Genomic DNA, 25,718 nt, shown 5'->3' with positions numbered 1-25,718 from the left:
CACTCCTCTCACTTTATGATTCAAGCTGGCATTAGGAAAAAGGGAGATTTAGAAACTGTCTCAATATAGTCAGCTTATTAATACGCTGCATAATGATGGGCCTGCCTATGCCAAAAAACAAAATTCAGAAACAAAGGTTTTTGCTGAAGCACAGAGCAAACACAGCTAACTAGCCCCTTCTATCGCTGCTAGGATTTGCTTAAACCGTTATATCATATTCTGAGGTTGCAGAGAGCTTATTTATTAGTAGTGACAGCCTGACCCTGAGCTCCCATTGCAGGTCCCTACAGCACTATTTGCCAGGATTTCCACATCTTTCCACAGCGCTCAGTACGAAGACACCCAACCCAGGTCACCAGCTCGAGCTCAGAGCTAGTCAGCACTGAAGGTGATTAATTCAGGCCTGCCCAAGACCCACAGAGGTGTCAGGCAGCTGGGCAGTGGCTATGATGATTGAAGTTTATTTCTGAAATCCCTCTGTCTTGCACTCACATCACCTATATCCATGTCACATGAAAGCTTGGAACAAGTAAAATATACTGGCACCCACACTGAATTCTGACTGTTACCAGTATTAACTGAATCTATCACCATTGTCTGTACTGTAGGCACGATACATCCATCATTCAACTGTGAACTGCAATCACTGCACGAGAATGTGTTCGCTGTTGCTGGGTTATTTTTCTTCATTTTTATTTGAAGAGAGAAGAGCAGTCTATGAAGGACTCCATATGGCATTCCAGTACGTACAAGAAGGTTATTATCTACATAGTGGAGCCAGGTTCTTCACAGCATGCATGGCAAGAAAATGAGAGAAATGGCAGAAGCTGCAACAAAATGGCTTTGAAAATCTTTATATACGTATCTCCTCTTGTTTAACATGGGGACATCCTGCCTGGCAGAGTTGCACAGACCCCATCCTTGGCAGGTTTCAAGACTTGATTGAATAAAGCCCTGAACAACCTGTTCTGACATTAAAGGAACTCCATTTGAGGAGGATGGACATCTCCTTCTGGACGACAGACACTTCCAACCTGTGTGATCCTATGGTGTCTAAAGTTTCTGTGCATTATAACACAAAAACTATATCTGAACACAAAATTAGGCCAAAGATTTACAGATCCATTTTAACAACAAATTTATATTAACATATGGAACATCAAAACCTTACAGTAGTGCAGACAACGTAGTAGATGAACAATTCTCTTGTTAAAAAAATCTTAGAAAATAAACCAGCAATCCGTTGACTAATTAAAACAAAAAGGCATTTGGAAACCAACCCATATTTGTAATTTTTCAGAAATCAAGTAAAATACTTTGAAAGTGCCTTCACACAAAAAGTAGGAATAAACGTCATGGATTTGAGATGGAGCTTCCCAAACTGCAGAGAAAAACGCTTCTAAGATTAAAGCAGTATACAATCATAGGAAAGTCCAGCTTGTCCTTACAAATAAACTAAGGAGAAATGGGAATTTCAGAAAAAGAAGCAAAAGAGAGAAAAGAAGAAAAAAAGAGATGCTACAAGAAATGTAAAATATTTTACTTACTGCAAACAACATTGCACAATACCAAACTCTAAGGTTTTGAAATTCTCAGGAATTACTTTCCATTGCGATACTTTGTTCCATACATCTTTATATTTTTACATTAGTTTTACATTATGACAAGAGTAAATTACATACAGAGATTAAGACAAATTGTATATAACCCATCAGATTACTAACCTTTCATTTACATGTCAAAGTGTAATCATTTAACATTCTTCTCTGGTAAGAAAACTTTATCAGGTTCACTGTTGTGCTAGTTGTATTACACAATTACACTGTCTACACCAATAATTTTTTTAAACCATTAGAGGTATATGGAACTGCACTGTAAATGTGCTATTCGCCTTTTCTTCAAAACATAGGTAACGATAGCTAACTTTGTTATTTTGTTACTAGAACAACAATTTCTCCCTTTTGTAGAAGGCCTCCAGAGTAAGGCCAGACAAATCAATAAATCCAACATTATTAAATCCAATGCTGAATAGTCTGGAGGGCAGAAGTAAAAGTCCTGAGTGCAGGATGAGTTCCTCGATAAGACAGCAAGAGAGATCCTGCCTCTGCGTTGAACCCTGCTTCTTTAAGTTGTTTTGCTATTTCCTCCACATCCCAGCCTCCTTCTGCCTGGTTAGCCAGCAAGTGGTCAATAAGGCGAGGATAGAAGGCAGTTGATATGCACTTTACCACCAATTTGGCATTGAGGAGCAAGGAAAGTATTTCAGCATCACAATTGGAATCATCCACCTACAAAGAATGAAAAATCCATAGTAATTAAAAATGAATTACCAGATACATCTATCAACCAGAACATGCTATGACTGTTCTAACTGCACAGTGTGACCTTGAAAGCAAGATGATACACAACTCTGAAAGGATTAATAACAACACTACATACTTTGCGTACTTCTGAACACATACAGATGTATTTTTACGCAGGCTGAGAGCAGGGCCTGTTTAGCTGGGCGAAGAGAAGACTGACGGGATCTTATTAATGAGTACAAGTATCTTAAGAGAGTGTATCATCAAGATAGGGCCATGCTGTTGCTGTGGTGGACAGGACAAGAGACAACAGGCTCAAATTGAAACACATTACTCAGAGAGGTTATGTCTCCTTCTTTGGGATTTTCAAAACCTGCCTGGATGTGATCCTGCCCAGTGTGCTGTAGGTGACTCCACTTGAAGCACAGGAGGGTTGGGCTAGATGACCCCAAGTGGTCCCTTCCAACCTCAACCATTCTATGATTCTGTGATATTTAACAGTTTAATTACATTAGGATAAATATTTGTCCTGTATGAAGTTAAGGAATAAGAATGCTTAATAACCAGGGTAGGATTACATGAAAGGTTTACACTGAGTTCTCATTGCCCAGAGTGCAGAATGGACCACATCACTTACCTCCTTATTAATAAGGACACACTGGGGAAGGTCAGAGCAGAACACATCATATTTTAGTCACTTTTATTAATATGACACATTGCATTTTATACTGACAGCACTCTCAAAATCAAGCAGATTTTCCAGAAGAATATTTCCAAAAAAAATTTGGAGCACACATCTCTGTGAGACACCGCAGGAAAAGCTGGCTATTTGATACATTAGAGTACACACTCACTCGAAAATCTAGTCTATCAGTTTACAAATAACTGAGTAGATTAAACTCTATTTGAACTAATTTTGATCAAAGCATTTTCTAGGTTCCATGAAATGCATTGTCATTTTAATCAGTTAGGGTGTCATGACGCTCAAATAAATGCAATAAAACAATGGAAGTAATGCAAAAAGGACCAAAACAGCAGTAGACAATTCTGAATTTAATGACTGCATCCTATCAACTTATAAATATAGTAGATAAATGCTTGCATTTACAAAAAAATAAACACAAAACAACACCTATACGAAAAGTTTTTTTTTTTTTTTGCTTTTTTCTATAATAATGATGCCTTATAACACTTCATACCCACATACCAACAAATAATAAAAACCCAATAATCCAGTGATCTGGCACCACTTGAAGACCCATTCAGCTACGACCACTGTATACTGAAAGACTTGCCAATAATACTTGAGAATTTAAACAATTTTTAATCTAATTATCATTAAAAAACATTTAACCCTGAATCTTTTCAGACATTTAACATTTCTCTGTCCCTGTCCAAACTAAAACAGTACAAAGCTTTGCTTCCTCTTGTTCATATGTAATGGGCAGCACTCATTCTCCACCCCTAGCTTTAACAGGAGCACACACTGTAAGAGGTGCTTCTGACTTATAAACCCATTCTCTATTCCATGAAGCTTTCACCACAATTACTCTGTAATAGCAACAATTTGCAGGGAACTTATTTACGTACTTTCCAGAAAGACCAAACATAACTATAATCTATCAGTCAAGAAAACCAAACTTACTGGCGAGTATCTTTCTCACACACATACATTGTGTGTACAATGTACACCAGTTAGGGACCATGTCATGTGGGAGATTACTCCTTCCAGTTTCCCTGTAGGGGCAGTCAAAGAAAGAGGAGCCTCAACGCATAAATCACATCAGGTGTGTGACCTTCCCTTAAACGCATGGCATTACAAGACTCAAGTTTTGTTACCTTGTTTGAGAGTATGATATTTGTATGCAGAGGAACTGCCTTCATAAGGGACCATCAGGAGCTCATAGTATTGAAACAGATGAGAAAACTACCACTAACTTCAGAAGAAAGAACCTCCTTCGAAGCAATAACAAATTCTTTTAGAAGAAAGGTCTTTACTGAATCTAAACAATTTTAGACTGATTGTTTGCCTTCTGTGAGAGGAAAAGTCAGTATAAAATCAAAGCCATGTATATGCTAAGAAACAGTAATAATTTGTTGCTCTATTCTGGAAAAGATGTACACTATACAGTATACGTACAATTAAAAAAGGGAAAAATAGAATACATTAAATATCAAAGCATGAAAAGAAACTATATTTCATCAATTACAAGGCCTCAGATAACCACTACTAGGTGTAGGTGCAGCTCATCTCCAGACAGCTGTTTATCATATTTAGTAACACACGATTATTCCTTTTAGTTTGTAAGTTTTTCTGGAAAAAGAGAATGACTTTATTTATATTATTCAAGAAGATAGTTTGCTGTTTTGCCCTCACACTACTTTTTCTAGTAATTCATTTCAGTGCTTTTCTTTCCATTGAAATCTTAGACAGCTTCCTTCAAGTCTTCAGTATTTTTCTAAATTGAGAGGTTGGAGAAATCTTCTGCTGCACCTCTGTGCTCCATATGCTCTATTCTTGACCACTACGTAGGGCACAGCTTTACTTAGCACTTCACTGTTTGATTTTATGGACATAAACCACAAACAATAATTACAGTAATGAGAATAACAACAGATGGGAAGTCTAATTTAAATTAAGTTTTTCAGGCTACTATTCTGCTAATGGAAAGTCCTACAGATTAATGTAATTTAATGTGCTAAAAATCTACAAATTGGAGAGAGACAAGTATGAAAGTAGTACATCTTTTTTCAACATAAAAACGTTAAAACATTGCAGCTACGCTATGGACATTAAGATGTCCACAGATGTAACACATAAGTAGAGCAATTCGCCTGTACTCATGCATGAAAAAGATTGCCGTGTATTTACACACAACAAAAGAGCAGACAAAATGCTCTTGTTTGTGTCTGACAGCCCATACATAAGATTGGATTGCCCAGTAGGTTGAAACTGATCAAGTGAATTCAAGGCTGTCTGAGAGTATGGTAAAAGGGGAAATCTTTGAAAGGTATTTAGCTGCAGGTGACTGGATGGAGACATAAGATAGCAACAGTCCAGAAAGCCAATTGTAGCCTGGGCTGCTCCTAAAGCAGCATGATCAGCACATTAGGGAGATGATTCTCCCCCTCTGCTCTGATGTCAGGGGTCCCACCTGGAGTACTGTATTCAGTTCTAGGGCCCACAATGTGAGAAGAACATGACACAGTTGGAATGGGTCCAGAGGAGGCCACAAGGACTATCAGAGGACTGGAGCACCTCTCCTACAAAGAAAGATTGAGAGTGTTGGGCTTGTTCAACCTGAAGTAGAGAAGGATCTTGGGAGTGACCTTATATAGCAGAATTCTAGTACCTTAAGGAGGTCTAAAGAAATTAGGGAGTGTAGCAGTAAGAAAAGAGGTTTTAAACTAAAAGAGGAGAGACTTAGATTAGATATAAGGAAATAATAACTTCTTTACAGAGAGAGTGGTGAGGCACTGGAACAGGCTGCCCAGAGAGGATGTGGATGCCCCATACCTGGAGGTGTTCAAGGCCAGGTTGGATGAGGCCCTGGACAGCTTCTTCTAGCAGAAGGTATCACTGCCCATGGCAGGGGGGTTGAAACTAAATGACCTCTAAGGTCCATTCAAGCCCAAACCATACTATGGTTCTATGATCCTATAAACATCTCCTTTTAATACGTTCCCTGGGACCTAGGCCACTCCTGTTCTGTACTACTTTGGTAAATCTAAGTGGAAGCTTCAAATGAAGTAAACAGGATTCCAAATAAAGCGAAGACAACAGTTTTGATAAAAAACGTTGTAGTCTTTGGCAAATGATACTGCAGAATGTAAAAGCTCATCCAAACTCAAAGGGAAAACTGGGCAAAACTGAGGAAGAAAATGACTAGCAGTTACTCAGTACACGAATACGTATGACTGAAAATAACTGGAAGCTGTGAGGATAGTTCAGAATAAGAACATACACGTACAGCCTTCTGTGTGAAGTAATGGCATTGGTGGATAAAGGACAACTGGTCTTTACTTGTCTAGCTGAAATTCTGCAAGGCCTTTGGCATGGTCCCACAAGACATCCTTATCTCTAAACTGAAAAGATACTGATTTGAAAGGTAGACTAATTGGAGGATAAGGAATTGGCTGGAAGGTCACAGCCAGAGGGTTGTGGTCCATGGCTCTGTGACCATGTGGAGGCCAACGGTGCTCCACGAGGTTCTCTCTTGAAACTCATGCTCTTCAACATGACCTGGGCTGTGAGATTGAGTGCACTCTCAGCAAGTTCGCTGATGACATTAAACTGAATGGTGCTATTGATAGAATAGAAGGAAAGAATGTCATATAAAGGGACCTGGACAGGTTTGAAAAGTGCCCAAGTGAATCTGATGAGGGAGACTAGCTTTTTTACATAAGCAGACAGTGATAAATCAAGGGGAAATTATTTTAAACTAAAAGAATGGAGATTTATGTTGGATGTGAGGAAGAAATTCTTTACCCAGATCGTGATGAGGCACTGGAATAGGTTGCCGAGAGAAGCTGTGGATTCCCCATTCCTGGAGGCATTCAAGGCCAGGCCCTGGGCAGCCTGATCTGATGGATGGCAGCAGGGGGAGTGGAACTGGATGGTCTTTAAGGCCCTTTCAACCCAGGCCATTCTATGATTCTGTTTCTTCTGCTTTTACTCTTCACTAGACTTGTAATTACTCCCCCTCTGTCAGAGCCAGGACACTGATCTAGATAGACTTCTGATCCTCAAAATTGTACATGTTTACACATAAATTGAATGCTATTCTTGCTTGCTGATAATTTTGACCATATTTCAAATATTCTTTGAATTAGCACACATTGGCTACAAGAATATCAACCTAGCATACAAACCAAATATTAACCTATAGAAAACACAAAATCTCTAAATTTACTATAGTTTCTTTTTAAAATTTTTTTGAAAGTGAATGCAGTTAAGACAATTTCTGCAAAGCAACTCTACCATCCTAGTAATAAGAAGGTATATATTTTTTTCCAGGCAGCCAGCAAAGCAGGATCTTATTAATGAGTCGCTTCTGATCCGCCTGCATATGTAGCACCCTTACTCTCCCATGATCATAACTGAATCTTAAAGCACTGGCTCTCGTAGGATACAGCTGATCCCCCAAAACATTGTTCCCCTGATATGGAATGAAGCCGACTGCAGTTCAAGCAAATCTCAGAGGCAAAGGCATCTTCTGCCAAATAAATGCATAACCACCTTTCATCTTGTGTAAACATGAGAGTAAACCATACACCACATTTAGGTGAAACATAAAAAATATACGACAGAGAAAAATCTTTTTATCTACCAAGACTACCATGCTGAGTGTGCTAATTTTTTCATTAGTGTAAAGCCCTGTTACTTTTGAAAGGCTTAAATGGGAGAAGCTTCACTTTTTCACACCCATTTCCTCTTCAGTTGGTTTTGACAGTACAAATTTAGCATAATGTTCACACAGACTGTGCACAGGTACAAGCAGAAGAAGAGGAAAGGACATCCTGTTTTTTTTTTTTCTTGTCTTACATACCTTCTTGCATATTGGCTGAAATCTACACTAATGATACACGCATTCAAGTTTTATTTCTGATGACTGCCTCACTTCTATAGACTATCAATAATTTTTCCTGCTAGAAGCTGTATTCATCTAAAATTCCAGAGGCCACATAAAAATGAAATTGCAATAGATGCACTCATCATTTCCATCATTGCATTGCTAAAGCATTCTGCTTAGAACAGGGTTTGTACATTTTATCCAAATATCTCTCTGATGCAAAATTTATAAAAGGGTCTACATCTGCTGATGATAAATCATGCCTCAGCAGGGCCTCCCTCGACAAGCTCAGAATTGAAGACCACTCTCTCTCCACAAGCCTCAACCTTTTTCTGTGTATCCTCAGCAGGACAGGGAGGAGCCAGCCTCATCCCAAAGTCTTAGGGAGGACACATTCAAGCTGTTTCTGAAACACCCTTGGCAAATGAACCGAACAAGAAGCAGCTGTACAACCAACTATGCTGACACCTGTATTTCTGAATCAGAGTGACATTTGGTGTCTTATGTTCAACTTGGTGTTGTTGGTGTATAATTAGTAAGGTTTAAGCATGCTTGCCTGGGGCTTTGCCATCAGCACAATGATGTTACCAACTGCAAATGGGCTAAGGCTTGAGGCACTCAGCTCTGCCAATATAGCAGCTCTCCTGGGCGAGCACAGTCAGGGAATCCGCGTTTTATACAGCCTTCTATGCTAAACAGGTAGGTGAAAATCAACCTTGCCACAGGTGGAAGCTCTCCTGACCGATTGGGAAGAGTAACTTGAGGCATCTAGGAAGTTTTACTGGTAATCACTGCAGCCTCTGAAAATTCAAGTGACCATAAATGAAAGAAGAAAAAAAAAAGTGTCCTACTCTCCAGGACTAATGCTGTATCTCATATCAGTAACTAGTATTTTTACTGTTTGTTGTTACAGCCTACCTAGATATTATACCCACAGGTGTATGATAAAAATCTCTCTGTAGCAAGAACTTCAGATAAGCAAGAGCTGTTCAGAAGGTTCCCTTTACCTAACACAGAAAGGGCCAGGTCAAAGTCTGGGCAATTCCCAGTCAACAGTTGTTTTTTTTTTTATGTAGGTGCGCAGAGTGTTTGGTAACAGCAACAGGCAATGTTTTATCCACAGCTTATGCACTAAAAAGCCCATGCATTATGAAATATGGAAACTAATGGAAAAATAAGAGCTGCTGATGACAGTAACAGCTAAAAAGATCTGAATCTGTACTTCACTCTACATCAGAATGGATGCAAAAATGATATACATTTTATTTCTGAATGGAGTCAGCTTAGTTACAGTACAAATTAAGGAGATAAGAAAATAAAGCGATCTAAAAAAACCCTAGAAAAGTAGATGAGAGAGGGAGAGAACTGTTAGGCGAAATGCACATAATTTCACAATATTTATCTTAAAAGATAAGCCATATAAAGAGAGTAGTCATACAATAACACAAGACAGGAAAAATAACTGGAAATTCTATTAATCTCCTACATTCTTCATAATTTTTCATACTATATTTTTCAATAAATTATTTTGTAGAGGTAGTCTCAGTAGTTCAGCACTGAAAGTATAGGATGTAAACGGAGACAGGTATTATTTTGGATTAACTGAAACATTTTCTGGTCCCACTTTCTATTAAAGCCTAAAGATGAATATGTATTTGCACTGATTATTTTAGTCTCTTGTTATCTTTATTAACAATATACCTACCAACAGGCAGGAGAACATTCAGTTGCTCTGTTCCAAGTATAAGTCTTTATCAGTGAAAGATAATCAAGTGTACAGACAACATGGAAACCTTTATCAGGAAAAAAAAAAAGTCTGGCTTCTAAGAGTGAAATCTAAGTTTCATTGGCAGTAATAAGCTTATTTAAGCAAACTTCTTACATTTTCAATTATTTTTTAAAATTATTTGTATACCACAACAGAGGAAGACTGGTAATTTCTATTATCAAAAATAGGCAATTGGCAGTTTATAAAAAGATGCACAATAAAAAGTGAAGTCTGCAATTTCAAAAGAGCTTACACAAAATCTTGGTTGTTTTATTACAGGCAAAAGCTACACAACTCTTAGTATCAGCACTTCAGCATCATCCTTTTAACTGTAAACATCCATAAAGCTGTCAGCAACATAAAACAAATGGCTAACTAATACATCGTATCAGCAAGTGCTGTACTTTTCTCACAGTCATGTTTGTGAGCTGTTGTTACACTATGTCAGGGAATCAATAGCTATGATTTCCCTTTGCCAGATGTTATTTGTCCTTTTCCTATTTAATGGAAGCAGAAATGGGCTTCCTATAAAAAAAAAAAAAAATCACTAAAAAAATTTACGAAAGCATTAACAGTTCTTTTACTGTTGCTAAAAAGCAAAAAAGAAAAAAAAAATTATGCCTACAAAATTATACTGAATAAACACTGACATAGCCAAATGCAATACGTATGCACTTCTACTTAGCTAGCTCCAAAAGTAATGCCTCTATTTACCATGGAACCTACAACAGATACAAAGACCACAATGACACTATTTAATAGAGCAAATTCTCAGCTACAAAGCACCACAATCAGCTATGCATTTTTGCCAGTGATGAACAAGAGCCTGTATGCCACAATCATAACAATCTGCACCAGCCAAAGCAATCTGCTGTTGCTGTCACCACTGCAGAAATGCACCACCCATCTCCTCACTGTGCTTACATCCACTGTTGGGTCTCCATAAATGTTGAGCAAGTGTAGATGAATGCCAATAAGTTCCACTTTTTCTACATGGAGGAATTCAGTGACACACATTTGCTTCATATACACTTCCATGTCAGATGCCATTGTGTCAGAGTGCCCCTCTGCTGCCATCTGTCACATGGCAACAACATGCAATGGGATACTGATGGAAAGATTCAACCTCTGCTGTCACAAAATCAACATCCACCTCTGGCGCTGTGGGCCACAATAATAAAATAGGAGGCATTACTTTCAGAGCAGCCCTTGTAGTTGGTAACACACCAACTTCTGCAACAATATGAGATTTGTATATAACAAGGAATGAATGATAATTCCTACATCATACAGGAAAAGTATCCTACGTTCAAATACTGGGTAAATTATGTTTGATAGTATGAAGCCAATAATACATTTTCATTGAATTATGATTAAATATTAGACCAAAGCTAAATGCTTTAGAATTCTAGGTTATGTACCATTATTATGGAGGTTTATGCTCATATTAATATTGAATTAGGAAGAAAAATTAGAAATGGCTTATCAAACTACCTTCTCCTAATCAAAAATAACATAATTTCAGGAATGCATAGGTGTATGTACTAAGTTTTATATTACTAAGAAGATAATATGGTTCCTACTCCTAAAACTTCAATAAAACCTAATCGGACTAGAATGTAAAAAATCGAATGCTGCAGCACATTGGAAAGAAGAGGCCAGTTAATAGAGCAATACAATTAGCAGCCATTCAGAAGGTGCTACTGCACAGCACTGGGCTTGAAAAGTAGTTAAATAAAATGTACTCAGACATAAAACCCTGCTGGGAAGCTTGCGAGCTAGTCACTAACTCAGCAGCTTTCATCTGTTAACAAGAAAGTCAATTTTAAAAGGTTAACAGAACGTATACATGAAAAAGTGGATGCATCGAGTAGCCAGATGCTTTTCTATAAGATCATCTTGTTTCTTAAAAACAATTAGAAACCAAAATCTACAGCTGTAGGTGTTAAGAAAAAAAACAAAAAAACTCACTACAGAAAACTGCATTTTGAGGGAAAAAAACCCCATAATTTTTGTATTTAATTTGTGTAAGTAACAGGGAATATGGTTCTCTCCCTAGAACGAGATTTTCAACTAAGAAATACTTCAAATTCATACTAGATGTTAATTACAACAATGACATTTTGATACAAGCAGATGTATACTGCATGTATCATGCCCTTCTTCCTTTCCTGCAATTGTTTTAAACGTCCAGTTACGTTCTGTGATGCTGGTGCTTCACACGTTTCAGTAATAACACTTCTTTTTTCGAAGGCGAATTAGAAACACCTAGGTGAAGCAGATAAAACCTCAGGCAATTGAGAATAAAAGAGGAGTGAGACTAAGAGCAGAATCATTGGAAGAGCAAGGTGCAGAATATCCTCCCTAGGGAACAGAGGATGGTGTGAAAGCAGGGGAAATCACTGCACTGATTGTTGTAACTAAGGAATCTGAAAAACTTCTTGCAATGTATATAACTGGAGCAATCTGGACCTTCATTTATTATTTTACACTTTAATATGCAACTTACGAGTCCTCTAAGAGATGATATAAATTTCAGAAACACTGTTTTTCTTAAATAAATACTATACTATACTTCTGGGGAGCTTCAATGCAGTTATCCAGCCAGAACAAAAAGCCATTCCTCCTCTTTTGTCACAGACAGCTAGATTGCAGACCACAGCTAACAAATCAAAGCAAGTCTTTCAGGTTGTACATGCACATTCATTTAAATGTTTGAAGAAGTTTCAAACTTCAGGAGGAGAAAAAAAAAACGATAATACAATGCTTCTGCCTAGGAAACTCACTTCCACAATTTTAGATTTTACTTCTTAACTGCAAAGAAAACACACAAGACAAAAAACAACAGTGTAACTTTATACAACAACTGAGAAATACACAGTAATGTATTTCACTTCTTGTCCAAGGAAGAGGTGCTATTTAGCTATTTTCACCAGAAACTGCTACAATATCAAATGAAAACGCGTTTAGAATTACACAAAATTCCCAAGCATCCATTCCTGTATCTATCTGTTCTACAGAACAAAAGGGCTCCAACAGCTCACTACAGGACAAGCTTGTCAGAAAACTGCTAACTCATTTGTTGTACTTTTATCAGTTAAAAAAATAACGAGCAAGAACAGCCTCATAGAGATAACAATCTACTTTATATAACACAATATATGTTCCACCATATTGACTTGCAATAGCATACTAGATAATTTAAAGAAAGTGTCGTCAGCTTTAATTACCTGAAGTATTTATAAAAGATCTTATGAGCGCTGTGTTACTAATGTTCTGTCAACACAATAGCTGTGGAAAACCTTAATAATGATAAGGGCCTCAACAGTCTGCTTATCAAGATAGTAGGTAAGATAAGAGAACTAATTTATTACCATAAACTCTGAAGTGTGGTTAATTCAACTGCTCATACCTTAGTGACAGCTGTTATCTGCTTCAGTGCCATAGTGTGAAGATCTTGATCCATGCTCTCCACCAGTAGTTTTAGGGATGGCAGCAAGAGGGAATGGTCAAGCAGCAACAAGCATATTTCTTTTATACACTGAAAATAAAAGTAAACTCATTCAGCAAGATCTCTGGAGATACTAACATCATCATTCATACTAAAATTTATGAAAATTTTGTGCCCAATGCAGTATGAAAACCAACATATGAAACAAATGAACTCCCTGATGGAAACTCTTTAGAAAGCTGAACAGACAGATTTAAAAAACAATGTACATTAAGTGGAGTGTTTGTTACATTAAGGCAAGACAAGCCTGAACCTACATTACATTCTGGAGTTTCTTAAACAGGAACAGAGAAATCACAGCCCTCTCTGGGATTAATACATTTGTGTAATGTATTAATCCAGTGAAATAGTGCAAAGCACAGGAAGAAATTTAACCAGGCACCTTTGATACTTCTGTGACTCAATTATGCAAAAATGGAACAAATCAAAGAGAAAAAAACAGTATATACCACAGTGCAACACCATAAAGCTTTGTTGCAAAACTATTTCAAACTTAATACAAAGTTCTATACGTGATGAAAGCACAGCAATTCAACCTTTCTCTCTTTTACATAATTTCTTATATTTTATGAAAAAGCACAAATTTAGGATCAAAAACTGATGCAATCAAGAACTGATAACCTTTTTAAAAGCCACGTGTTTCCAAATCTGCATCTTGGACTGCAGCTTAGCAACAAAGCAAACAAAGCCATCAAACAAAAAAAACTCTCATACGTAACTTGCACTTTTGTTTTCTCTCAACAGTGCAATGATTTATCCACTTCAAAAAGCATTTAGATTAACAAATTACACAATAAATCAGACTACAATTTCCTTTTCCTTTTTCCAAGAATGCTGTTCACTTGCTACAACCATTTTCCACAGAGACCCAGTAGAGATTTCCTACATTATAGGGAACTTCCACTGAGCATTCTGAGTATTATGCAACACTGTCCTCTTGAAAATATCAGCCAAATCATCCACGGGTCTCTGTTACACCACAACTTTTAGAAAAACCACAACTGTCAAATGCTCATTAAACTTTTGATAATTTCACATTGCACTGGATTTCTTTTGAGCAGTATGCTTGATATAACAAGAAATTTACTAAATGCAATCTTAGAGATTCACTCTACAAAGTCTCCTTTCCTTGAAAACGTGTACCCATGGCAGTAAATGGAGCTTATGCTCAAATATTTCAAAAATAACTTGTGAATTGCAACAAACTGAACAAAACACCAGTTTTACCATACTTGGTAACTTTTTCTACCTGAAAGCCTCTCAAAGCTAAACAAAGAAGCAGCATCATAAGAAATTACCCATAAAAAGGCTCTCTAAAAGAACTCCAAATCATATTTTATGATGGTGTGTTGAAGAAAAGGAAACTAAGCAAATTTTCCAATGTAACTAGGTACACTATACACTTAAAGCAGCAGGTGAAGGAGACCAATGCTGCAGGTGTTGACTGTGTTTGCTGTCTCATTGCACTGCTTTAAGACAAGGAAAACTGTATCATTCGGCAAGCAAATGCAATAAGTTCCTTATTTTCAAAGCAATTGCATTTAACTCAGATGACGTGCCACTGTTTAGTCTGCATCTTAGATGTTTCAAGATTATGCTCTAATACTGGTTATGCATTCTAATGGGGCATTTTGTGAAGCAATCTGCTTTATTCATCACAGAGGCACAAAGGCCTCCACAGAAGAAAACACACACTTAGCTATCCAATTAGTTTAGCAGATTTGAAGTGAAAGGTTGTTAGACTTCAGGTGGCTACCAGACGTAGCACTTGAGCATCTTTGTGCCTTATTTTAATGTGCCTAGGAGACACCAGATATCCAGAAACAATGTTCAAATTTAGAGAACCCATAATTTCCCTTAAAGCAGAAGCACATTCCAGTGATTGTCATGCTTCCTGTTATATGCTTCTTTGTAAACTAAGAGCCTTTTATTAGCTTCTTTTCCCTGTAGAAACATCCACATCAAGTCACTTCTCTGCCTCTCATAAGATAATATACTACACTCTTTCAGTCTTCTACTTTCAGGTATTTTTTATCTCTGCACTAATTTTTGCATGCTATCTGTTCTGTCCCTCACTTTTAAGCATCATTTCAAAATGCAGCTGTAATAACAAAGCACCATATTCTTATCAGTGGTTTACACATCCTTGATTTTCCTGGTACTCTTGTGACATGGCATCATGATTAATGACACACTGCTACAAAAAAATCTAGTAACAAAATGCAAAAAAAACCAAACCAAACAAAACAAAAAACCCACACCTTTCTTGCTTTAGTTTTTATTAGAAGATCTCAACCAAATAAACAGTAATAATAATGGGTGACAATTTAGCACTGAAAAATTTGTTTGATAAATAAATAAACAGGTGTTTCTAGGACTGAAAAATTCACCTGAAGCACCTACAAAAATAATAAATCAAGAGACATCACCCTTTATAAGAAGATGGGCTACATAAGACTGATAAAGAGCAGCCTGTCCTTTAGAAATAGAAGAAAAAAGACACACAAGAGTAAAAGGAATTGTAGACTTTATCAGATACTAAGTCTGTGAAAATGATCAAAACATATAATGAGAAATCAAGCAAAAAATCATACAGAAAAATGCTTCTATGGGCCTTTGCAATAGGTTTCATAGTTAGGAATAAAGTCATCACTATGGTGTATTTTCAATTTTGCACGACTTTGAAAATGTCAATGAAACACTATCAGAGACACGAGGGAAATAATACATAGAACAGCCTGGTACAACTTGCAAACCCTTCCAGCAGCCTCTCTCCCTTTTTCCAACAAAGAGATGGGACAATTTGCCAAGCACAGAAGACTGTCCAAATAACAAAGCCATCTCCTCGTACTTCTGTCACAAATGACTGCACTGCTGCTTTGGACAAAAACTAGAAATCCAACCATCTGCAGTAAGCCAACACCTGCAACACTTCTCAAGACGAAGATAAGCAGCTTTTTCTCTGCAATAACAGTGGAATGTGGTTTGTGCTGTGGTGTGAGGCTGTGTATACAGTGGATAGGACGGTATCTGTGTCAGGGTATCTGTGACTTTCCTTCTGTCATTGCCATGAAGTAGCAGAAACTTTTGTAAAGGATTTACAAAGCACATTTCACAGGAGTCTGCTTTTGCTTGAGTATTATTCAAAGTTTTAATGGGTAGCTTCAATAACTGGATTCAGAGTATAAGCAGTATTATGTCAGGAGACAGCGCTTAAACTGAGTGCAAGCTTGCAGATAACACAAGGCTGAGTGGTGTAGTTGGCATGCCTAAGGGACAGGATACCATCCAGAGAGACCTAGGAAGGATCAAGCTGTCTTGCATTACACTGCATTACATGGGCAACCCCCATTATCAGTACCAGCTGAGAGATATAAGGATAGTGCACAGCCCTTACAAAAAAAACCAAAAAACTTGAAGGTACTAATACAGCTGGGAAGCTGAACATGAGCTAGCAATGTGATCTCACAGACCAGAAAGTCAACTGTATCCTGGGCTGCCTCAAAAGAAGCATGGCCAGCAAGGTGAAGAAGGTGATCTGCCTCTCTGCTCTGCACTGGTGAGACCTCACCTGGAGTACTGTGTCCAGATGTGGAGTCCTCAGTACAGGAGAGACACAGACCTGTTGGAGAATGCCCAGACGAGGACAACAGAAATGATCCAAGGAATGGAACACTGCCACTGCAAGGACAGGCTGAGAGAGCTGGGGCGGTTTAGCCTGGAGAAGAAGACAGATGTGACAGCAGCCTTATAGTGTCTAAATGGGGCACTAAGAAAGAAGGGGATGGACACTTTAGCAGGGTCTGTTGTGACAGGACAAGGGAAATGGTTTCAAACTAAAAGAGGGGAGATTCAATCTGGATATAAGGAAGTTGTTTTTTATGACAAGCACTGGAACAGAGCTTGCCCACAGAGGTGGGAGATGTCCCAGCCCTAGAGACTTGAAACATCAGGCTGGATGAGCTCTGAACAAACTGGTCTAGCTGTAGATATCCCTGTTCATTGCATGGGAGTTGGATTATATGACCTTTAAAGGTCCCTTTCAAGTGAAATGATTCTATGATTTCATGAAATTCAAAAACCTAAAGAAAAAAAAAAGATCAGAATCAACTGTGAGTGAAGAAAAACATACAAAGTAAATTCATATATAAAAAGCAGGAATAATCAGCTAATAGAAAAATGTTATTCTAAGAGATAAGCACTTTACGGCCACTAGAACCTCAGCAGACTACAAAGAAGAGATTAGATGCATTCTCCCATTTAAGTGGTCATGTGTCAGGTAACCTGAACATGACCTAAACCTTGATAGAAAAACATATTCATGATATGAGATATTCACAGGAGTCAAGTTCTAACACTCAGTGTAAGAAGACTTGCCCTTTTCTAAAGAAATTAACTGGGAAACACAGGAGAAGTCAGGTAGTTCAAATGTGCATTTCAAGCAAGTGAAACAATGCTTACTTCAGTGAAAAGTAATGAAGAAAAACCTATCCACTGAATAATGCAAATGAAACCAACCAAAACAAAAAGCCCACATACACAAAGATTAAAACTATGCAATTCCCTAGAAGACATTAAAAAGAATTTGGCTGTTAAAAAAAAAAAGCTAAAAAGACCAGCAGGAGGAAGAATAAAGGAAAAAAGAACACTTTCTGATTAAATTTGCATCTAAAAAAATTTTTTTCTAACTTCTAGACTATGACTTAAACCTTTTTTTCCAACACAACATTTGGTCTTCAGAATGGAAATGTTATCCATGTTGATAAAATGATCTCTCCATTTTTCGAGTTCTATCATTCTAGGTTTCTTCTCTTAATCACAGGTTTAACCAGTTAAAACACCGTAACTTGCATTTGTAGATAACTACACAATTCAACATTACAGTGCAACTCCTTTTGCCATACAACATTCTAGTATTCATAGAAAAGGTTTGGAAAATTGATTCTCAAACAAACATGAGTTTTACTAGTAATGAAATTCACACCATATCTGTATATTTACACCCATATGGAGGGTTCTTCAATATCCAGCACCTTTAAAAGACGAGGCATCTCCAACTAAAGCCAAATAACATTGAAACAGTGAATAAATAAATAACGGACTAGTTACAGAATTCAAGGAAAAACTCACTTCAGAAATCACATTTCATTCTTGGTAAACTGATTGCTGTAAGATAATAGCCCTCACTGAGATTAGCATTACTGATTTGATAAAGTGAGTTAGAAAATTCAACTTCAGCAAGGTCTGACTGTCATGCAAAAGATAATGAGTTTATGAGCCATGATGAACCACTCAGCACCACCTAAACAACAGCTACATGCACTTATGCCAGTCCCAAGGATACAGAAACCAGCCTTACACCAGAATTTGTATTTGGAATGAGTGAATTAGATGCATTGTTTCAGTTTAGTGATAGTTTGAGGAGTTGTGTTTTACAAGACTCCGAACTTAACTGCAATCAGTCTGACTATTCAAAAACAAACAAACAAACAAACAAGAAAACAAAAAAACCCAACCAGTCTGTTCTCTTACAATCTTAACATCAGCTTCTTTTTTTTTTTTATCACAAAGGCTATGATTGTGTGAAGATGATTACAAGGGATTAATCAACCTAGTAAAATATTCACAGAACTACTCTAAAGCTGTATGAAGTTTATTAAGCATTTCTCAAACACATTTTCGTTAATATACATTGTTTATGTACAAACACTTCAATAATTTTATCCTTCAGAGATTCTTGTCTTGAAGTATGCATACGCAGTTAAGGAAGACAGAATATTATCAAAAGTAATTGCTTGAACATAAATTTTTATCACCAACACATTTTCAAGGATTTCTCACTCAACTTTTATATAGTTATGAGAGAAAATTACTGACACTTTAACAGCTTTTGCCACACTGACAGTAATGCATAAATGAAGTCTTTTTAGAAATATATGAAAGAATGCGTGCATTCCTGGGTGACCTAATCTAGATGCTCCTGCTGCAGCAGGGCGACTGGACTAGATGATCTTTCGATGTCCCTTCCAATTCCTGACAGCCTGTGATTCTATTAGACCTCTAATGGTCACATAACTTAACTCGTGCTTACATCAGTCAGTCTCAAAAAACTGCCCAAGATGTGATTCAAGTTCTGATTATTTTCAACAATGTACAGCCCACATCTCCACTAGGCAAGCACGTATTCCAGTGTTTCACCACTTCAATGAAGAAAAACTTTTTCTTAGCATGTAATCAGAATTTTTGATGTAAATTGTCTCTGTTGCATTTTCTTCAGTCTCTGAGCACCCCTAATAAGAGGTCTTCTGCCTCCTGTACATATTCCCTCTTCCATGTATTTAAAAAACAGCAATATTATTTCCCTCAGTCATGTCTTCTTAATGATTCCAATTCTCTCAGCCTCACTGCATGTATGTATATGAACCACCTAATCATATTACTAGCTCTCCACTGGACTTGATCCAGTATGGATCATTTTGGCGCTTGGGACCTCAAAACAGGACTCATATCCTGGATACTTCGCATTAAAACTTACCTCAACAGGAAGCTTGTACTTAGTGTCATACAAAGAACGGCAGATTTTCAAAATTTCATTTCCCATACTGTCCTTTTCCTCAGGTGGGTATCTCTGCAGCATAACAATAACCAGTTTCACCCACGGATTATCCTCTGCACATGATCTGCCCACAAAACACAAACAGATTTTTAATATGTATATACAAATATATATGCACATAAAGCCTTTCAAAATCAGCAAGTTCAACCATCAGCCTGACCTACAGAGTCACTCAACTGAACCATGTCCCTGAGTGTCACATCCACAGATCTTCTTAATACCTCTAGGGATGGGGACACTTGGGTAGCTTGTTCCAACACTTGGTAACCATGTCTGTGAGAAATTCTTCCTCATTTCCAATCGAAACCTCCCCTGGAACAACTGGAAAACATTTCCTATTATCTGTTACATGAGAAATGAGATCAACACCCTCTTTGCTGCAATCCTCCTTAGCCTCTTCTTCTCCAGAGCAAACACTGCTTCACTGCTCTTTGCACATGCTCAAGCAACTCAATGTTCTTTTTTAATATCCTACTGAGGGACCCAAAACCAACCACAAATTCATTCAGTATCATTGTAACAGAGTCAGCCTTAAACCAAAGGCAGAAATTAGACATATCTAAATTTTATCATGCACGCTGGCAGAAGCAACATTTACTATAAAGTTTAATTGCCAGAGCATTTCTTGGCGTACAGCTGCTATTTGCTAGGTCACAGAGATGTCTGGCTACTTTTGGCAGTGACAGGTGTACCTGCTAGGACTGGATCTACTGACAGAAAAGAGTAGAAGACCAAAGCTTTTAAACGAGAGCATGAAGGAATGCACCCACATTGCCATTTTGCTAACACGAATTAATTTTGTTAATCCATTTCAGTGCACCTCTAATACAGACTAAATCCATGCAGAGCAGCGTAGATCAAGAATAAAGCCACATTAACACAGCCACTATGTTCATTTGTGAGTGAAATTTGGAAGGCACAAAAAGTGGCTTAAAAATCACCCATCAATTTCTGGTCATTAATCACTTAAGTAAGGAATTGAGATTATTTTTTAATTTTTGTTTTGAAGAGGGAAAAAAATCATAGAAGGAACAAATCTAGCAGCTTAGTCTTATAGTAAATTAAGATACTTGTCCAGCACAAGTGGGAAGGAGCAGTGAAGTGCTTTGAAAGTGCTCCTTTTCAATGGTATTATTTAGCAGCAATTGTTGAAAGCAACATAATAGATATAACAGCAAATTGAGTCAAACAAATTGGTTGCTGACACGTAACAAGGAATAGGTCTGACAATCCAGGAGAGCATAGCTGCCGATATCTACTATTTCATTGATATTTTAAGAAAAAAACATCCACATGCAGCTGTCATTATATTCTAACACAAGACCCAGACAGAGATTCTAGAAGCGGTTAACTTTGAATGCAAACTAAATGGAAGTCATTATTTTCATTCTTTTTGACAACTTAATTGAGCTTTTCCATCAGTCACAGTCACTGAACAAACTGCTGCCATGAGTCTGGCTGGAAGCAGCACAGCTCTTCTCCCTTCCAACAAGAAGGGTTGAACTCAAAGAAGCCAACTTATTTGACAAGCAGAACATGATGCACTTGATCTATGAACCCCCAATAAGGTCAGGAGAAGAAAAAAAGCACAACTCCATCTTTGCCACCGGCTAAATTAATAGCTATTGCTATGTGATCCATCTCTTGCTTAAAGGCATGGAGAGTCATCATGAATTTCCATTTTTATAGCTGCTGCCTCCAGAGTACATTAAGAAAGAATTTTCCATTAGAAACAGAAAACAGAAATCATACTTGAAAGCACAGTTAGAAATAGTTAGAAAGAAACAGAACACTCAGAAAAGTTAGAAATAACAAGAAAGATGCATCTCCCATAAATAAACCTGTGTATGACAAGCCTGAGTCAAGCATCAGACATAAATATTTATACAAAATTTATACAAATATAAAAGCTGACAAATAAGTATACTTTCTGAAAAAATTATTTTTTTCTTACAATTATTTTGAATACTAATAAACACACATTATCTGCCATTTCTACATAAAAGAAAGATAGTCAACAAAAATCTGACTCAGAAGTAGAATTCAGTTTTCTTTTCTGAGTGTTACCTTTGTTCAACTATAGTTTAAAAAAAAAAACAAAAAAACCCAGCTAACTACTATTTCCATGGTAAGATTTATTTCACAAACTTGAAATGAATGCCTTTTTTTTTTTTTTTGTAAAAATGTCTTTAGAGGAAAATTTTCCATTAAGTTAAAAAAATAAAGAAAAAAAGTGCACTCAGCCTCTGATCCCCCTAAAATCAGGTCTTCTTATTAATATTTAAAACAAATATAAAAAATGCTTTTTGAATGTAGGCATTCCAAAGACCCAGGCAGAGCTTCAATTACTGGTAAGTTTTTTTTTTTCTTTTTTTTTTTTTTTTTCCCCAAGACTCTATGAAGTGCTTAAAATCACTTCTGAATATGAGACGCTGTGGCAGTAAAGCATGTATGCATAACATGAGTGCAAATATCAATATTTTTAAAAGTGCTGACTGAACAACTGAGCATCTCCACTGGTTCCTCAGTCAATATGGCACAATATGATATGACAAGAACTGTACAAGATCTATATACGTAGATGAAGAGTATTCCTTTGTCAGAGTGACAGACTGATCTTTCTTAGAGAAGACATCTTCTTTAGAAGAAGTGAAAATGCTACAAAAACAACCAAACTTCAGTTTGTTGTTTTTTTCTTTTTTTACTTCTCTGTCCTTCTGAGCTTCCATAAAACTTAAGTTTTATTTCTCAATTTTATATTCAATTATAAAATATTTCCCATTAGCTGAAAGCCAAAATTTTAAGAATTCTGATGACTCAGACTTAAAATAGCCCAGTTCATACACATATCATTACATCTACAATAAACAATCAGTTGGCAACAGCGGTCTTCTTCTGATGCAGAAAAAAAAAAAAACAAGTAAGACCAAAAAAAGATTCTAATACACAGGGCTAAACAATTGGCATAACTGCTTTCACTTCTCTGCTTAACAGTTTCTTAATACAACTTGATTTAAAAAAAATGGGATTGCTGAAAAACCCATTCACTCATTTAAAAGATCCGGTTTTACTCCAACTGAGCAACCGAAGTTGGTTTTTCAGAAACCCAGATGCAGAAACATTAAAAGAATAAAATAAAATCTATGCTGGTAAAGACACTTGAATGCTATTGACATGAAATATTCAATAGAGACAAAAGAGAGAAGTACGAGTAATGCATGATGAAAAGACACCAGAGAAGAGCAGAGATTGCTGGCAGCCTTTCCAAAGATGCTGTCATAAGCACATGATAATGATTGTCACTGACAACAGAGTGATAGAAGGTTCAGATAAAGAAGGCAGAAAGTTGCAATGGTTTTGTTGTTGCTATCGTTATTGTTTTGTTTTGCTTGTTTTGTATTTTGAGCCCTGGTGGGCCTCATAACTACAGTGCAGCCTCTGATTCTCAGCTGGCATGAGTTATTCCTTTTTGAAGAAAAACAATTAGAATTAATAAAATTCAAAATAATTAAAATGAAATGTAAATTATTCACAGCAGTGTATAACAAGAGGCAGTTACAAAAATCTGTCTATTTGACAAGAGCTTATAAAATGATTACTCTCTCATACTGAAGGACACTTAAGAGAGTTGTGTCTGATTTCTAAACCAATCAAACTTGAAGTGGTAGGACTGATAGGAAGAATGGGAATAGAACATCATTTCTGAAGCATTATTAACTGCTAAGGTTTTGAGTTCTCTCAAGTTCATTTTGATGACAGCACACCAATTACGAAAGACAAAGATCAGTCCAATAATGTTTCCGCATACCAAATGTATTATTACTGTAGAAAAAAAAAACACATTTCATACTCAAAATATTATATTTTGCAGCTTAAATTTAAATTTAGGTTAAATCCTTCTAACACATTTAACAATTATTCATTAAACACGATAAATACACACACCCAAACAAAAAAAATTCCAAAACATACCTAACTAAGCCTATAGAACAAAGTGGAGGAAAAAAGATCATAGACTCATAGAATGACCTGGGTTGAAAAGGACCACAATGATCATTGAGTTTCAACTCCCCTGCTACGTGCAGGGCTGCCAACCACTAGACCAGGCTGCCCAGAGCCACATCCAGCCTGGCCTTGAATGCCTCCAGGGATGGGGCATCCACGATCTCTCTGGGACTCAAGATACTTACAGCTATGATTATGCTGACTGCTATTAAAACATCATTAATGTTCTTTCTAAAACACTAGTACTGAGCTAGGAAGAAGGACTTTCAAGTCACAGTACATATTCCTTCTGATACAGGATTTATAAAGCGCACAGTGTTATTGGTAGAAACAAAAGTGATTATAAGAGGAAAGCAATGAGAATATAAGAACAGAGAGACCCCGTGGGAGAGCAAAATGTTCCACCTTTAATGCATTTTTTTTTCTACTGGGACAAGTCCAAGCAGGAGAGAGAAAACTAAACAATCATTGAATTATCAGAAAACAATAAAATAAAGAATAAAGAAACTAGAGATGCAACATTCCTACTGAGAAAAGAACAACACTGAAATGGGGCAAGAGAACTAAATCAGTCGCTTTTTAAACACGCAGCCTCAATTGTCTTCTTCCCAAGCAAAACACAGGTAAGGCAATGAAGAGAACAGATTGCAAGGTCCTTCTCATCTCTCAAGCAAGCAGAAAGAACAAAATAATGAAACTGCAGTAGGCACACTCTGCACAAACCAACTTGAAACAACAAACAAAGGAGAAAAAAAAAACCAACAGAACAAACTTGTTTCCCATAGTATTAACATAACTGCTTCTTCTCAATCAAATTTGTTTTAATTTTTGGTAGTCTGGAGTTTCAGGCAAACTCAAGGAAATCTGGAAAACCAGAGCTAGTCTTCCTTTCCTGTGAATTAACGAACATGAATTTAGTGCTGAAGTCAGGAAAACTTGTAATTTCAGCACTTAAATCACATTATGGAACCATGAGTCAACGATTCTTCACTAAGTGGCTACTATGCTACTACTGGTGGCTACTACTAGTGAAAGAGAAGGGCACAACTTCTCCTGAAGGGTTTCCAGTGCCTCCTGGCAAAGTTAAAGCCATTAAGACACTGAAGTTTTAGTGATAATAAATTATGTCAAAGGTAAAAATAAAGATGAAAATCTAATCGCAGCTTTGCAGCTTGTACCTTAAAAACGCAGAGAGACAGGCTGATTAGTCTTGCACTGTACCTGGGAAGGAGATGAAGTATGTCCTCCTAGAAGCATTTCCAATCATACGAAGGACATAAGGATGACTGAGCTTAGTCAGCATTAACTTAAAAAGGGGCAATCATGCCTGAACAACCTGATAGTCTTCTACAATTAAATGACTGGTTTGGTGGATGAGAGCTGACATTACACACCTGCATTTATCAGGGTTTCAATACTGTCTCCCATATCTTCACAGGCAAACTGATGAAGCATGGGCTACATAAGCAGACAGTGAAGCAGACTCAAAACCTGGTTGTTAACACTGGCACAAGTCCTTTTTGGAGACCAGTGATCAGCAGTGCACCCCAGAGATTAGTACTGTGTTCAGTGCTCAGACTTCTTACTGGAAGGTCAGGATGGCAGTGGAACAGAATGCACTCTTGTGAAGTTCATGTTAGAGATTTTCAAGACTCCAACAAAGCAGTGGCCTTAGGCAGCCTGCTGTAGCTGACCCTGCTTTGAGCAGAGGAAGGAAGGAAGAATTTTCAGGGATCCCTTGTGATCTCAACTGTTGTTAACAGCATGACAATCACAGAATCACACATATTAGTTAATGAGCTTATTTTTCCTCTCGTACCTTATCTGAGCTACACTGATTTCTTTATGTGAAAACTGTGACTAAACGTAGAGCTATACTTACTACTTAAAACCCTGAATACTTTATAATACATTTGTTCTTAGTATTTTGTACCAATGTTCA

At 37.1% G+C, this 25,718-nt stretch overlaps 1 protein-coding gene across 1 annotated transcript in view; it reads right to left on the bottom strand.

The window, feature by feature from the left end:
• Positions 1-676: 676 nt before the first annotated feature.
• NBAS (NBAS subunit of NRZ tethering complex) overlaps positions 677-25,718 on the bottom strand; it is a 162,191-nt gene continuing 137,149 nt past the window's right edge. The window contains exons 50-52 of the mRNA XM_048936226.1: positions 19,691-19,835; positions 13,057-13,185; positions 677-2,288 (exon numbers count right to left, since the gene is read on the bottom strand). Coding sequence (XP_048792183.1) covers positions 2,013-2,288; positions 13,057-13,185; positions 19,691-19,835 — 550 coding nt within the window. The 3' untranslated portion in view covers positions 677-2,012. The remainder of the gene's footprint in view (positions 2,289-13,056; positions 13,186-19,690; positions 19,836-25,718) is intronic.

Source organism: Lagopus muta, chromosome 2, assembly GCF_023343835.1.
Source record: "Lagopus muta isolate bLagMut1 chromosome 2, bLagMut1 primary, whole genome shotgun sequence".
In the NCBI taxonomy this organism is placed as follows: Eukaryota; Metazoa; Chordata; class Aves; order Galliformes; family Phasianidae; genus Lagopus; species Lagopus muta.
Note: the sequence above shows the minus strand (reverse complement) of the source record. Positions and strands in the feature narration are given on the sequence as shown.